General features: G+C 42.4%; 1 protein-coding gene across 7 annotated transcripts in view; it reads left to right on the plus strand.

Annotated features, from left to right (window-relative positions):
- Positions 1 to 911: 911 nt before the first annotated feature.
- Positions 912 to 16,127, plus strand: part of LOC140596728 (mast/stem cell growth factor receptor Kit-like) — a 75,453-nt gene continuing 60,237 nt past the window's right edge. For 2 of the 7 annotated variants that reach the window (XM_072745211.1, XM_072745215.1), the window contains exons 1-2: positions 912 to 938; positions 1,944 to 2,115. In XM_072745211.1, coding sequence (XP_072601312.1) covers positions 1,995 to 2,115 — 121 coding nt within the window. In that variant the 5' untranslated portion in view covers positions 912 to 938; positions 1,944 to 1,994. Of the gene's footprint in view, positions 939 to 1,211; positions 1,331 to 1,420; positions 1,649 to 1,943; positions 2,116 to 16,127 lie in introns of those variants that run through there. The other 5 variants (XM_072745213.1, XM_072745216.1, XM_072745210.1 and 2 more) reach the window with 5 other exon arrangements.

Consider the following 16,127-nt stretch of genomic DNA (forward strand, 5'->3'; position numbering starts at 1 on the left):
ATAGTTGTAGGTCACTTCTATGAGTTCTTGCTATATTCAGTACACACTGCAAACCCCTCCTCGGGTCTCACCTTCATCCACAACAGGGTTAAAATCCCATGGAGCTTTCATTTTCTTATTTCCCAGGATTTGTATATTAGAGAATGTCTTCGTGTTCCAAAAAAAGCAGAATCTGAACACGAAGGCATTCTCTAACAGGAGAGGAAAAAGTCTTTGTGATCACTTCTGCAAGTTTTACGTTCATTGCCATCCCATAGCTTTCCCCAAATGCCCATAAGCCAGAGATTTCGTGTGTTATTTCTGTAATTTGGTAGTTTTCATTCAAATTACGCATTAAAAATGAATATCCTTCTTAAAACAATTGGCATGATTAATTACCTACTAAATTTTTCATTTTACAAAAGGCAGTGCTTTGTGCCGTACACTTACACGGTTAAGGGACTTTTGAGTCAGAAAGACACATTTCCGTTAAGTTGGGAATCAAGCTAAAAATTCCCTTAATATCCCCCTCGCACTTCAGATTCACTGTTCCCCCCACCGCCCAAGATTTTATGTTAAAATCTGCATTTCCACCACTACATTTTCAAGAAATCAAATCTAGAAAATGAATCAATACCACTCACAACGAAGAAATGTGTCGATAAGAATAACACAAAATAAGACATAGGACATGCTAATTCATTCTGCGGGCAGATCTTAACACACAAAGCCACCGTTTCCACAAATGTTTAAATAAACGTTGATTCTGAGGAACCGTCTAAGATGAATATATTTTGCATTTTAGTCTGTAAACTGATCCAAAATATCTGATAAAAAAAAAAAAAAAACAACGCACTACATGAATACAAATACTGAAGCAGGTGTTTCTGTTGCCAAACGTGGAAATGGTGTTTTTATCTTCACAGGTCCTCGTTCAAACGTGCCTACGTGTCGATACGGTAAATAACTCGGGAAAAAACCCACGAAAATCTGCACGTTCTCACCAGAAGGCGACCTCGTCCAAAGGGCCCCCGGAACCACCGGGATGGCGGCCTGTTGGTTCCAGCGGCCTGTTGGTGCCGGCGGCCTCCGTCGCCCGCTGGGCCTCCCTCCAAGATGGCGCCTCTCAGTAGGACGGGCACGTGGAGGCGGCAGGTTGTGCAGCGACCCGCCAGGGCCCAGGGGAGGTTAGGCGGCCCACTTCCGGCACCGCCCTTCCTCCTTCCGGGGGACCCCCTCCGCACGCCGCCCCTGCTGGTGGAGACCAGGTCACAGCAGGTGGAGAGCGGGATGGGGGCGGAGCCTAAGTTCCCAGGATGCCTTGCGGCCCCTCAGCGGGATCCCGAGGGAGGTGATGGCGTCCGCCTCAGGACCGTGCTGCTGGCCTTGGGGCCGCCCCAGGGCTCCAGGGCCTGACAGCCCTGCGTGGGGGGGGGGGGGGGGGGGGTCGGGGCTGGCTGCTCACCCCGACTCTGGGCTGGGGTCTCCCGGTCCTGACGGAGCCCCAGGGCACAGCCCGCGGGATGGGCTCCTCCCCCCGGGGCGGCCACGCCTGGGAGCATCATGGCGGCCTCCCCGGTGCGCTCTTGCCACCGCCTGTTGGGACTGCGCTCCAGGGCTGCTGACTCGGGCGGCAGTGGCTGCCCCGCGGGTTTCCGCGGATTCGGTAGTAAGCTCGCAGTGCAAGTGCTTCCCTACTTTCCTGTCCCTGAAGTTATTTGCTTTGCTTTTCTTTCTTTTTTTTTTTTTTTTTTCTTTTTTTTTCCTTTTTTTTTCGATTTTATTGATTTATTCATGAGAGACCCGGAGAGAAGCAGGCTCCCCGGCCCGAGCCTGATGCAGGACTTGATCCCAGGACCCCAGGGTCCCCACCACCTGAGCCCAAGGCCGATGCTCAACCACCGAGCCACTCCGGCGGCCTCGTCATCCCTTCTTACCTCAGGATTTCATTTTGTTTCCTAAAGGAGACGATTTGTTGGTTGCTGCTTACTGCCTCGTCCAACACCGGCGAACGAATGTGTGGGGCCAAGATGAGAAAGTACGAGGAAAGGAAGGCCAAGTCTTCCCGGTATCCCGCCTTCCTGACCAAAGAGCCTCTTTCCCTCCTTGGGTTGACTTTGATTTGCTGTGTAGTAAGTGAGTAAACTGGGTTTTTTTGTTGTTTTTTTTTGGTGTTTGTTTAAAGCATTTTACCTTTGTAAATTATTTTTCTTAAAGAAGATATTACTGTTTTTTTTTATTTACTCTTTTTTTTTTTTGTTTTAAAGATTTTATTTATTCATGAGAGAGACAGAGAGAGAGAGAGAGGCAGAGACACAGGCAGAGGGAGAAGCAGGCCCCATGCAGGGAGCCCAAAACCGGTCTCGACCCCGGGACTCCAGGATCACACCCTGGGCCGAAGGCAGGTGCTAAACCACTGAGCCACCCGGGCTGCCTATCATTTACTCTTTTGGCATAGGAAGTTGATATTTCACATGAGTCAAACACGTTCGCTAAATGTTTAAGGTCACACCAACTCCTGTGGATGTAACTCAATGGCACTTACATGTTAATTTTATGGGCTAAATGGTGGAGGAGTCATTCTTGGGCATTTTTCCCCTTTTAATAGGATAATTTGATTACAAGGAGGACAAAGCCAAACAAAACAAAGTACTGCAAACTAGATGGCTTAAACAACAGAAATGTGTTGTCTCACAGTTCTGAGCCCAGAAGCCTGAAATCCAGGTGCTGGCAGGACATGCTCCCTCTGAAGGCTCCGGGGGAGGATCCTGCCTGGCCTCTTTCTACCTTCCAGAAGTTACTAGCAACCTCTGTTGTCTCTTGTCGTTTAGATTCATCACCTCCATCTGTGCCTCTACTGTCACATGATGTTCTCCTATGTGTGTGTTTTCTCTCTGTGCATGTCTCTGTTCAAATTTTCCTCCTCTTATATATGGATACCAATCAATGGATTTGGGCCCACCCTAAGTTAGTGGGACCTCTTTTTAACTGGATTACATGTTTCCACATAAGATCCAATTTCCAAATCAAGGTGACACTCTAAGGTTCCAGGTTGACATACATTTGGGGGGGGGGGTGGTTAGGGGCACCATTCAACCCAATAAAGATGGTAAATATTTTTTCCATATATCAGTTGTAATTATTATGTAATAAAAGTATATGAGCAAAGATATATAGAGACATATATATATAATGGAAATAATAAATAATGTATAATGAAAGTAAAGCATTCTCCTTAAAATTTATAGTAAAAGCCTTTCTTAAGCTATATTTATAGTTTCTGAGGATGTCTCATGAATGTATGTGGTATAATGGAATAAGCCCAGATGTGATCAGGGACAAAGTTGCAAAATTACTTTGTGAGGTTAGGAAAGTTACTAAACATCTCCCATACTGTTTCACCATCTGTTTGTACTGTTACAAAAATCACTGGACAACTTCAAGCAAAAATATAAGTAGATCATCATCTACTTTTAAATTCTTAGGTTAGCTTTCTTTTGTATCCAATTTTATGAATTAGATACACAATACATACCTCTAATGTATTTATTACTCTCCTTAAAGTAGGAATTTGTTTTTTCAGATGATTAATTTATGGCTAATTATAAAAATCTAATTTCTGTATTATGATTCTATTAATGCTGCTCCAGTAAGAGCAGCTAATTCAGGCCTTATTTAAAAACAAATTTAATACAGAGTTCAGGTATGACGTGTTCAGAAGAGTGTTAGAACTACACTATGATTTGCTAACCACATGATCTTAGACAACGTGAGGCCTCCATGTGAGCTCCATTTTCTTCTATGTAAAATGGTGGTAATAATAATAATAACCATTCTATTGGGTTGTGAGGTGGTACGGATTAGAATGCTCACGGGAAGGTAGATAGCACATATCACAGAGGATTGTTACTTGGGGACATTATGACTCCTTCAAGGGTGTCCTCAATTAGAGAACAGGTTAGAATAATAAGATCATTATATACAATATAATACATAAAACATTATCCAGACCCCCCTGCAGCTTGGGTTCCACATAGGATTTAAATTCAACCAACCAGGGGCATTTATCTGAAATCTGAAAGATAGATTTGAGGTGATATCACACTCTTATGTTTTCTCCTAGTAAACAGGGTCTTAAGTGTGTATGTGTGCATTGTTAGGATCACTAGCTTATTGAGTGACTACTTAAACTATTTGCCAGGTTCTGGTAGCTTGTAAGAGGGTGTTGGTACATCTCTCTTACGTGGTGACAAGACTGTTCAGATATCGGGTAACAAATGACAGAGAAACACAGAGTTCTTTGGGAGCACAGAGAAGAAATAGGGAATTTTTAAAATTGCTATTTAAAAAATTCAATAAGCCATGTCCTCAAAATTAAATAAACTCATTTTGGGACACCAACAAAAACAAAGTAACACATATGTGTTCAAAACTATAAAATTAACTCCAAAATCTAATGCCATTTATTAAAAAGAAGAAAAATGTTTTAGAAATAGTCAATAAGCTAATTTTGTTATTAACATTAATGATTTTCAGATTATACAAATAAGATCTCTAAATCTGGCAATAGCAGTCATTTTGAGGTAGCTATAGTTCATTTGCAAGTGGATTAATTAATGAAAATGAATTTTAACATATTATTAAACTGCCTTATACCCATTTTAAAATCTTCAGCCCAAATGATTAGCTATAGTCCACTTATACAATTACTGTATTTTTTCATTTTATAAGTGAAAAAATATATAAGCAAAAAAAAGTACATTTTTAATGGGCAAAGTGAACAGATAATGATGGAAAGACACAGTTTGAATATTTCTACTGTAATCTTATTTTCCAGATGTTTGTAGATATATAAAATAGGCCATGTTAGTATACTAGGAATAACTAGTTAATTCCCGAGAAAGAGTTCAATTTTCTCAAATGTAATACTAGATCTTCTTATGGAGATCTTTTGGGAAAAAAAAAAAAAAAAAAAAAAAGACTTGTTATCTGAGCTCACACCATGGGTAACTGATGGATGATTTGAAGACTGCCAGTACAGAGTTTGAGTTCTAAGTCAATCATTAAAACGCCAAGGTAACACAGTGTAACACAGTGATACTGATTGAAAATATTTAAGCAAACTAGACATATATTGAGTTGAAAACCATCTATTGGCAATCAGCATCCATTGCCACCTACTTTTGTAGTCTCTGTAGGTCTCACAGTTCTAAAAGCTAAAAATCTGTATTTTCCAGACTCCCTGGTCATGACAGTGGTAAATCAGATTTAGTTTCTGCCAGTAAGATGCACTCACATTAGCTTTGGAAAGCAGAGGAAGTACAGAGGACCTTCCTCTGGCAGCAGTGGAGATTTGCATACTCCAATAGATAGGAGTTTTTGTAGGGAAGGATCATAGGTACCACTACCTGGTTACATCCAGGCCTTGAGACAGCCAAAACAGTAATTTCTTGTTTCTTCCTGAGAGGGGAGGGCGGCGGTGGGGGGGGGGGGGGGTGCAGCAGCCACTTCCTGGCCTCTGGACTGGATGTACCATGATATAATTTATTATCTGCATACTTCTACTTTCCCAGCCCTTCTGATGATCATCAACCCTAATTTTGTATATCTCTTACTGTTCAAAATACTTGGAGTATCTTTTTAATTTCTGTATTGAACCCTTAATGGTACATATACATTTTGACAAATATTTAAATAATTGTTAGATCTGACTAAATATTTTAGCATCATGTACTCCTATCATCATGACTCTCCCCTCTGATATATTTGTGCATATTTAAATCTTATTCAATATCAGAATTTTACTATTCAATTTATAGTCCCCCAAGTATAAGAAAAATATAGTAAAATTATAACTATGTGAGATTCAAATTGACTGTAAAAATTAATGCTCATAGCATGATTCACAAATAATACCTGTTGACAGTCATAACTTCCAAGGGTAATTCTCAGCAACCCCCAAATAATTCAAAAAGGCAGTTTTCTCTTCTCAGTTCTCAAGGGTGAATGACCTACAACATTTAATATATGATTACATATTAAGTTCTGGTAATATACTAAGTGAGTTTTAGGGTTACTAAAAATAGGTATGAAAATAGGCACACACACCAATTTGTACACATTTGATACAGAATCCAAATGATATTTCCATATTGCAGTTGGTTCATGTGGTCTTTAAGTCATTTCTTATTTATTTATTTATTTATTTATTTATTTATTTATTTATTTATAATATTTTATTTATTCAGTGTAGACATAGAGAGAGAGAAAGGTAGAGACACAGGCAGAGGGAGAAGCAGGCTCCATGCCGGGAGCCTGACACAGGATTCGATCCCGGGACTCCAGGATCGCGCCCTGGGCCAAAGGCAGGCGCTAAACTGCTGGGCCACCCATAGGTCCTATTCCCCCATTTCCGTTGAAGGAACTGAGTGCTGGTCCTGTGCAGGATTCTGCTGATTCTTCTGGTTGCATCCCCATGGTGCTGGTGAACAGGCTCTTTGTTCCCTATATTTCTTATGCATTTGTGATTTAGAGATTTGGTGATATTCAGGTTTGATTTTTTTTTTTTCCCTAACAAGATTACTTAATAATTGGAGTGTTCTTCTGTTAGTCTACTTTCTTTCTGCTCTTTTGGTATTCCTTGGGGTGCTGGCAGAGATTGGTATTTTTTCATTCTGCTGGTTGCTTTTATGCTGATACTTTTCTATATCCTTGTTTCGCTCTTTGGTGGTGGTGGTGGGGTGCTATTTTCTATTGGTTTCCTACTGTGAGTAACATTTAAATTAGCTAGAAGCCTGTTCTTTCTTCTCCCTCCCTCTTCACCCCCAGCTTGGCATTTGAAGTCATGTCCTTTCATTCCAGTTACTATCTATACAATCGGTTGATAATATACTACTTTTCAAATGCCCCTCCTTCCCTCCCCTAATTTTAATGATAGCTGTACTAAAATTGCTTTATCAGAATATATGATAATTACATGTTCTCCTCTCTTCTTTGTTACTGCTCTGTTCTCCTGGTAAATATCTATTTGATGCTGGCCCCTGGTCCTTATGTCCTGTCTTTCCTGGCTGTTTGTTTTTCTGAAGCTCATCTTCTCTGCTAGATGCTTCAGGAAGCACTCATGGGAAGTATTTCCTGAATTACATGTTCACAACAGCTTGTCTGTCACCTTTCTACTTCAAAGTCAGGTTGGCTGATGTAAAATCCTTGGCTCATCTTTTCTTTGCTCAAGTATCTTTAATATTTTACGGTACTGTCTTTTGCCATAAAGTGTTGTCCAAGTCTGCTGATACTCTGAGTTTCTTTTCCTCACATTTAACTTGGTAGGTTTGCCTAGATACCCAAAGGAATGTGTTTTGCTTTTATTCTTTGAAGTCCAGTAGTATTTTATGGTGTCGGCCACTCTGTGTTGAGTTTTCTAGTCACATAATAATGCTACTTAAATGTGTAATTACTCCGGAAAGTTTTCTTGTAGCATAGCTTTAGCTGTTTGTCCTATTCTTTTTTCTTTGGCTTCAGGAACTCCCATTATATGTGTGTTAGATCTTCTTTGCCTGTCTTCTATGATGATCACTTTTGCCCAAAACCTTTCAGTGTCTTCATCATTTATGTGAATTAAAAAATTTTGTTCCTCTCTATCTTCCAGTTCTTTTAAGGCACAATTCATTTTATGTGCTGTGTGTGTGTGTGTGTGTGTGTGTGTGTGTGTGTGTTTAAAAAAATTTACCCTTCATTTCTTTTACTTCTTTTCTTAGTTCTTTTCTTGGTTTCCTCACTACCTCCACTTTTCCATTCTCTCCTGTCAACTAATTTCTGGGTTTTAAAACTTCTTATGTGGTTCTTTATAGCTTCTTTGATATCATTTCTTTTAGCTTATTTTGAAATACCGGGTTGTAGTTTACATCTGTTTTCCTTCTTTCTGGCATGATTTTATTGTCTGTACTGGGGATGTCATTCTGCTCCTTATTTTTTCTTTAAATAACTTTGGAATTCAGCTGCGGTTCCTTTCTGTTGCTCACTATGGGTTTTCCTGTGCTTTTAGTGGGGCCAGTATAGCTTTCCTAGTTTCACAATTCTGGACCACTTACGTTGTTTTCACAGAGTGGTATGTGGACTCTACTTTTCAAAAGTCTAAGATCTTACATTTTTGGTTCCCATTCCCACCTGCCCACCCAACCTTTGCCCCTGTTTTGCTCATCTTAGATTCATCCTCAGCAGTTTCTCCTCCATATGGGGGCTTTCTCCTCTCTTGTTTTTTTATAAGAATCAGTCCTCCCCTCACCCAGGACTTTGCAGCACTGAGACATCTGTGGGTCACAATTCCCTCTGCACTTAACTAGGGAAATTAAAAACTGTAATGTCATCTGCCAGTTTGTAGGGGGTGTTCTCAGAATGGCTCTCTGAAATTTCTTGAAGCTGTTGGTTGATATTCCTCATCTTGTCATATATAGGATGGGTGGGAATACTCTATCACCTTGGGTTTGTTGTAGATGTTGTTCTTGGGGTTTTGGTTCTGCTCTATTTGTCTTTTTTTTTCTTAGCGTTAGGGTGGGTGCAGGTAGGGGAGATTCAATAATTAGGCTACTACCACTGCTGCCACCTTGCCAGAATCTACATAGACTTTTTTTTTCTTTTTTGGGGGTGGGGAAAGTGGGAGAAGCAGGTTCCTCGCTGAGTGGGGAGCCAGATGAGGGGCTCAATCCCAGGACCCTGGGCTCGTGCCCTGAGCTAAAGGCAGACACTTAACCAACTGAGTCACCTAGGTGCCTCTACATAGACTTTTTAACATAAGATTTGGTAACTTTTTGGTCTACCAAATTGGGACCAAAGTAGAAAAGTCTTGAAACATCACTGGTAGCTGACTTTAAAAATATTTTTCTTACAAAATAAGTTATTAAAAATGTGGTGTAGAGAGAAAAGTTAGTAGTTGTAGCTATCTGAAAACCAGAACTGAACACTTTATGGTCTACCTAGCATTAACTTTCTAAGCTTATTTATGACAAAATGTAATGGTTGAAATCATCAGAGTACCAGGAAACTCATATCTGAGCTATTGTTTCTGAGAAAAACATACAGAAAGTGACACGCTTTTGCCATTGTTTGGTGTAATACTCCTTGAATTGTGAAAGAGAGAATGCTATTTTATGGTTTTAAAAGCATTAAACCACATAATATTTTTAATACCATCTAATAAAGATAAAATCATTACTTAATTAGGTGCATTTTTCACTTTCAGCTTTTTTTTTCTCCTGTGAAAAATTCACATATCTTTAATTATAGTCCTTTGAAAAAAATATGCTCTCAGGGCTTGACGTAATATTAATTTAGATTTCCAAAAATACTAAATTTCTTTCCTCCAGCTTGAGTTTCTTTCAACTGGCCATTGATTTAAATTACCTACTAGAAGGTTACAATTTTAGAATTGGCCTCTTTATCCCCCCTGCTTTTAAGGATAGCCATCATTCTAAAGTCATATAAGGAAGGAGTAAAACTTTCTCAATGGACATATTGGAAACTTTTTTTAAAAAGTTCTGGAAAACAGAATAAGATCATTTTCAGACATTTTCTCTTATTTTCTACAAAGAGATGAGAAGAAATCATTTTGAAAACAGAGCTGGTCATTAAGAATTCTTTGCAGAAGGGTAGCCAGCTTAATGTGTTGTTCTAAGTGAATGTCACCCAAGAAAAATTAAGGGAAAAGTGAGCACTCATTAAGCAAATTGACCAGCAAGTGTTCTGATGAATGTCGCAACAAATTTGAATAAGCTAATTTTGTCCATTAGTGTGCTTTTAGGACCATTGTGATTGTTTTGGTCTAATTATTTTTTATTTTGTTTATTCAAATGTAGAATGCAGAATTAACTATTGCAGCAATTTTCTGATTAGCAATTTAGAAAATTGGTGGATGGTATCTGACTCCTCACCAAGAAATGTCTGGTATTTGATAGGGCCATGTGCAAGAACACGTACGGTCTCGGGAGAAGCCTGTGCTGTTTGCTCTGTTTCTCACCCGCTGCAAATGGGAGCTCAGAGGCCCGCACTGGATTAGCAGGGGCTGTGGGCTTGGGCTCGGGGCCCTCAGATGGAGTGCACCAGATTGAGGTCTGATGTGCTGCAGAAGTTGTATTTGCCACCCAGTGTCACTATTTGGAGTCCTGTAGCTGTGACTGGTGAATTCTGCAACATTTCCCACTTCTAAAGCTTGGGGATTCGAGAAATCTGGTGCCCAAGTGGCTGCCAAAGCTTGTCAGGGGGACCCAGTGCGAGGCCGATTTCTAGGTGTAAAAGCCAGGCAGATTTGCTCACTCAAGAAAATCTGTTTTTGTAGGTTTGCTCTGACTTCCAAGATACAGATACTGGTAAAATTTTTCTTTTCTTTTCCTTTCGTTTCATTTTTTTTCCTTTTCTTTTCTTTCCTTCTCTGTCTCTCTGTCTCTCTCTCTCTCTTATTCGGCACTAATGCCATGCATGGGTTTCTTTTGGTAGCTGATGGTCTTGTGGGGTTGAGTAACTGCTTCTCCAAGTGTGGTCCTGGACCGCAGCAGGGGCATCACGTGGGACTTCTCAGAAGTGCAGACTCTTCCCTCCCCTGCACTCCCCCTCCCCTGCCCCAGACCCACTGAAATGGGAAGCTCGGGGAAGTGCCCCCCAGTCCATTTCAACAACTTTCCAGGTGATTCTGGTACAGGCTGAAGTTTGCAAACCAGGAGTCTATAGTTACTGGGCCTTGTCACAGCGTCAGGCAGTGATAATTGAAAAGCTAAAGCGCGTGTGGCCTTGTGAGTGCCAGACCAGGGTGCAATTCTCAGTTCTCTTTCTGTTGCACTAAAAAGATAGATATGAATTTCGGTTAGTGCAGACAGGAAAACAGACAATCGCAGTGCTGGCGGACGGTGCCTGAGTAGAGGCTGCAGGGGGCCTTCAGAACAGTGCATGTGCCAGAGGGAGAGGGGACAGGAAGGCCCCTCTAAGGCCCCTCTAGAGGTGGTATTGTATTGTATTGTATTGTATTGTAATTTTTAAAGGTTTTATTTATTTATTTTAGAGTGAGCACATGTAAGTGGGGAGGGGCAGAGGGGGGAGGGAGAGAGAGGGAAAAAGAATCTGAAGCAGACTCCCCACTGAGTGTGGAGCCTCCCTGGGCTCAATCCTAGGATCCTGAGATCATGATCTGAGCCGACCCCCCAGGACTGAGGTCATGACCTGACCTGACCCATGACCTGACCGACTGTGCCATCCAGGTGCCTTGAGGTGGTATTTTGAAAGGACAAATATGACCATGCCCTTCTCTGATTAAATCCAGGTAGATCCCACTGGAGGCCTCCAGGGTCTCCTTCAGACCTCTGTTTTGCACACAACACTTGCCTCATCCCTTCCAGGTATCCTGCTCCTTGGAGCTGTGGCTTCTGCAGGAGCCTCCCCTCTGCCAGCTGCCAGGGAACCCTGTTGCCTCCCTGGTCTCTAGTACACTTCAGATTGCAACTGGCTTGTTGCCTTTGCAATCCTTTCTGACCCCCCAGTGTGGGTCAGGTCAGTTCTCACTGTACAGTGCACTTCATCATACTCATCACATTGTAATTATACAATTATATAATGATTGGTTTATTCCTCATGCTCATCCCTGGAGCTCAATATAAATTCCAAGAGGGGGAGAGACCTTGCATATTCCCTGCTGCCCAAGGGCCCAGCAAGGAGCAAGCTTTTAGTAAACATTATCAGATGGATGAATGAAGGAATGAATGGGAGGGCACAGTCCTCTTTTTATCCCTGGGTCATAGGACTGGATAATGTATGCATTTGGAGAGATGTGTCCCCTAATAAATTTTATTTATGGGATCATTGTCACCACCATCGAATCCTACCACTGGACTGGCGAGCCCCTTGCACAGTGGCAGCGGAGTCTCACAACCTGATTCTAATTTGGGGTCTGATTTTTGGGACATCCAAGAATAGAAGTTCTTGAGTATTACTATCCCAGGAGTATGGGAAAGGAGAGAGATCATATGATCTTGGAGACATTCACAGTACATGTGCTAGAAGCCAGCAGCTCTAGTGGAGGAAGTGGCACCTGAGAAGTTCTCAGGGAAGCGACTATTGTCCCCACTCCCCTCAAGAGCCTCCAAGAAGGAGGCTGCCTGCTTTGCTAATAGAGTTTGATGCTGGGGCGCTATGTGTCTTCCCACCCACTTCCAAGTCCATTTAATAGAACAGAGATGTCATCCTTTGCCTTATTTTAGTCTGTTGGTCTTGACCTGGATAAAGTAAGACTTTTTATTTCTGTTCCAGAAGGAGAGAGCATGGCATTTGCTTCCCAGAGGCAGTAGCTTCAAGGTGGGGGCATCTGTCTCGTATAAGACACCAAGTAAGCTGTGCTGATATTTAATAGGATTGCCAAGAGCCTGCACGTGTGTAGTTTATAAAAATACATACATGGAGAACAGGGGCTCAATTTTTCTTTTTTCTTTTTTTTTTAAGATAGGGTTTTCAAGACCTAGAGGGTAAAGATGCTGACATGCTTATGGGAATCTTGCTATTAATAGAACTGATCCGTTGCCTATTTGTCAAGCGTAGTTGGTTGTTATGCTGTGTATTTTTTTTATTTTTGTTTTTTTACATCTGAGGCTTAAAATACTCTTAGACCTATTGTAAACTCCTTTTAGATTAAGCGAATGTAATAAATGCAATGTGTTTTGCAACAAAAATCATAAACACAATTTCTCACTCAAACAGCTATCATCAGAATAGCTATAATCTGCTGAGCTGGCCAGGAGCGGGGATGGCACACATGGCTGTAATTTTATGTTTTGGTGCCTGTGTCCTTTGTTTATCAGATGCCATCTTCCCTCCTCAACTGTGGTTCATTCCCCATCCCTGCTGCCTCCCCCTGCTCTCAGGCCCATTCTGGTTCCAGCCTGGCTCTGCTGCTTTCTCTGGGTCTCCCTCGCCCTCCTTTGTTGCAGCCAAGTCATCTTAGCAAGTGATTTGTAACAGGACCATTTGCAACTGCCAGGTACATGCAGGATTTGGAGACGAGGTCAGAATCTTGAAATATTTTACCTCCAGTGAGAGACGTGAGAACTGAGGCTTGGAAAAGGTCAAGGAGCTTCCCCGAAGTCTCCCAGAGCTTGGATTGGAAGCCATGCTTGTCTGCCTCCAAACACCTTTTTCTCATTCCATCCCTGTTGCACCTGCTCCCAGAGGCTCAGGGGAGCACCATCACCTCCAGCCTCTGAGCTGGCTTCAAGCCTTGAAAATGGTGCTGAATCCAGTCAAAGAAGTTGCAAGATGAGGCCCAAGAACTCCGGGATACCCTTCACCTAGACTCTCTAATGGTCAACATTTCGACACATTGCCTTTGTGTATATACATACTATATCATTTGAGAATAAGTTGCTAATATGCCTCCCACCCTGAAGAGCCCTCTGAAGGCAACTCTCTCTCTGCTTTGTATTTTATGAGAGCATTGAGGGCCACCCAGAACGACCGACTGCCTTCTTCTGTCCTCAACACCAGGGCGGTTCCCTCTTTCTTTTAGCATGGGACCATGACTCCAAGGAGGGACACCTCTGAGCTTTCTTGACTTTGCCCTCAACTAGACCCTAAAACTCATGCTCCTTCCCGGACACTGGCCCTCTCTAGCACCTGAAACCCAGAACCTGTTCTTGACAGGGCACTACAAGGCCAGATAGAGAGGGGTTTTTTGCATGTTTCTACCTATTTTGTGGCAAGGGGGAGAGGGGGAGATTCCGAATCCCTCAGCTTGTTATCCAGACCTGCAGCTAAACTGTGGTCTCCGCTAGTTCAAGTCTGTTTGCAAAGACAGTTATCAATGCTGCTAACCCTTTTCTCTGGCCACTGGCTCAGATAAAATTCCCTTAAAAAAAAAAATGATTACTTTTGTTTTTACTTCCTTTGGTGTAAACCAGCCCTGTGGCTAGAAAACGACATTTTGAAAGTGGAAAAAGAAGGAAAACACGTTCTGTCCGGTTTGGGTATGGGATGGAGGGGAAGGTGCAATTTCCTTCATCCGACAGGTCCATTAAAAGCAGGATTTGGAATTTATTATCAGTAAAACTTACTGATTTACCCATTATGGGGGAAATTAGCTTAAATATCTATTTGAGCCAAGCATAATTCCTAGCACTTTTTAGAACTTAATCAGGGAGGCCTTTCAGAAACGTAGATCCACATTTGAAGACAAGGTTTAAAAGATGCCGTAGGAAAACAGCCCAGATGTCAGGATGAATGGATGAAGATCAACGGGGTAGGTACTGGGATGGAATGTTAGTTACTTCGCTTTAAAAAGGAGATTTTGCTACATGCTACAACACCGAAGTACTTTGGAGACATGATGCCGATTTAAATAAGCAGGGCACAAAAGGACAACCATTTTATGGTTCCACTTATATGAGGTTTCTAGAATAGTCCATTCGTAGAGACACAGAGTAGAATGGTGGTTGCCAGGGCCTGCAGGGAGGTGGTGGTGGACTGGGGAGTTTCTGTTCCGCGGGTACAAAGTTTCAATGATAAGAAAGCTCCCGAGGTGGATAACAGTGTTGGTGGTACAACATTGTAAGTGTATTTAATGCCACTCAGCTGCATCATTAAAAATGGTAAAAATGGTAGATTTTAGGTTCGATCTAAAGCAAAATTTTCAATGCCCCACTGGGGTTATCTTTCTGCTTGTGAGCCGAACCCCCTACTCATTGGCATTTTATTTGACATCATTAGAATTAGATGCTGTGGAATCAGAAGAGAGCTTATGGTTGGCAGGTATGTATTATGTCTTCGCATTTTCAGTGGCTGCGAGCTCAGCCTCATTCCCCCTCCTGAACCTGGGAGTTGCATTTTGAGGAGTTCTTGGCTCCTGCTGGGAGGAAATGGTATGGCCACACCTGCTCACACTGCTCCCCATTCCCAGGGCAATGCTAAGGTGAAGGCAGTTGATGTCCAACAGGTCCTCCTGCAAATTCTTACGAGGATCTGGGCCGTGCAGCCTGAAGGATCGGCCTTGAGATGAGACACCCACATGTGGGGCTTCTCCTTGGAGCTTGGTGAGTCTTGGGGTAGAGCTGGCCACTGACTTGTCTGGTCGATGACCTTCCCCATACTCTTTTTGCCCTGTTCCTTTTCATGTCGTTCCTCAGTCCTTTAAGTTAAGGAAGTTCAAGTTGAAAGAAGTCAAGAGCTCCCCTGCCCCCACCCCCACCCCAAACCCCACAGATGGCGAGGGTCTTGTGGTGGTTATTGTATTCAAACCCTTAATGCTTCTTATCTGGTTCCGATTTCAGTGAGTGCTTTCCAGAACTCAGAAACACGGAAGTCTGCGTATTTACAACAGGAGCTGTACTGGGCTATTGGGAAAACCCCCCTTGGAAATGAGAAAGTTCCTCTTTTCTGTTGCAGGGATGGATCCTAATATATCGTGCTTGTCAAATCCAGACCTTATCTGATTCCCCAAAGACCGACTTCATAATGGCTGAGAAAGGTTTCCTCTCCCTGTGTGTCTTTGAGATCAAAAGAGGAAGTCCTGCTTCCTCCAACACTCGGTTGTATTTTTCTTACAGTGAGTGAGTAGGAAATACATTAAGTCGTCCTATGAAAGCCTCTGCTGCTGGCGACGTATGCATAGCAAGAAGAAATTTTGCAAAATAATCAGCTGAGAAGGGCCTTTCTTCCAGGGTTGAATGATCTGTACCTTTCCACACTTCCTGTCTGCCTCCCCCTTTTGAAAGATTTTATTTATTCATTCATGAGAGACAGAGAGAGAGAGAGAGAGAGGCAGAGACACAGGCAGAGGGAGTAGCAGGCTCCTCGCAGGGAGCCCGATGTGGGACTCGATCCTGGGACCCTGGGATCACGCCCTGAGCTGAAGGCAGGAGCTAAACCACTGAGCCACCCAGGTGCCCCCTTCCTGTTCCTTTTATAAGAGGTGAGGGCCAGGGATCAGATTCCACGTCTAGGCCCTTATTCTGTTGTTCCCACAGTAGTTTTAAAACAAAGTAAGTGATGAGTTACATTATTTATGTCACAAGAGAATCACTGCTCTTCATTCTTGCTGCAGTGAACTGAGTACCTGGTCTGTCCAGCCACTGTCCGGGATCTTGACACTTGCCTGGCCTACGTATTTGATAACAGATCCTAGAATT

The sequence above is a fragment of the Vulpes vulpes genome, unplaced genomic scaffold, assembly GCF_048418805.1.
Source record: "Vulpes vulpes isolate BD-2025 unplaced genomic scaffold, VulVul3 Bu000000676, whole genome shotgun sequence".
NCBI classification, from domain to species: Eukaryota; Metazoa; Chordata; class Mammalia; order Carnivora; family Canidae; genus Vulpes; species Vulpes vulpes.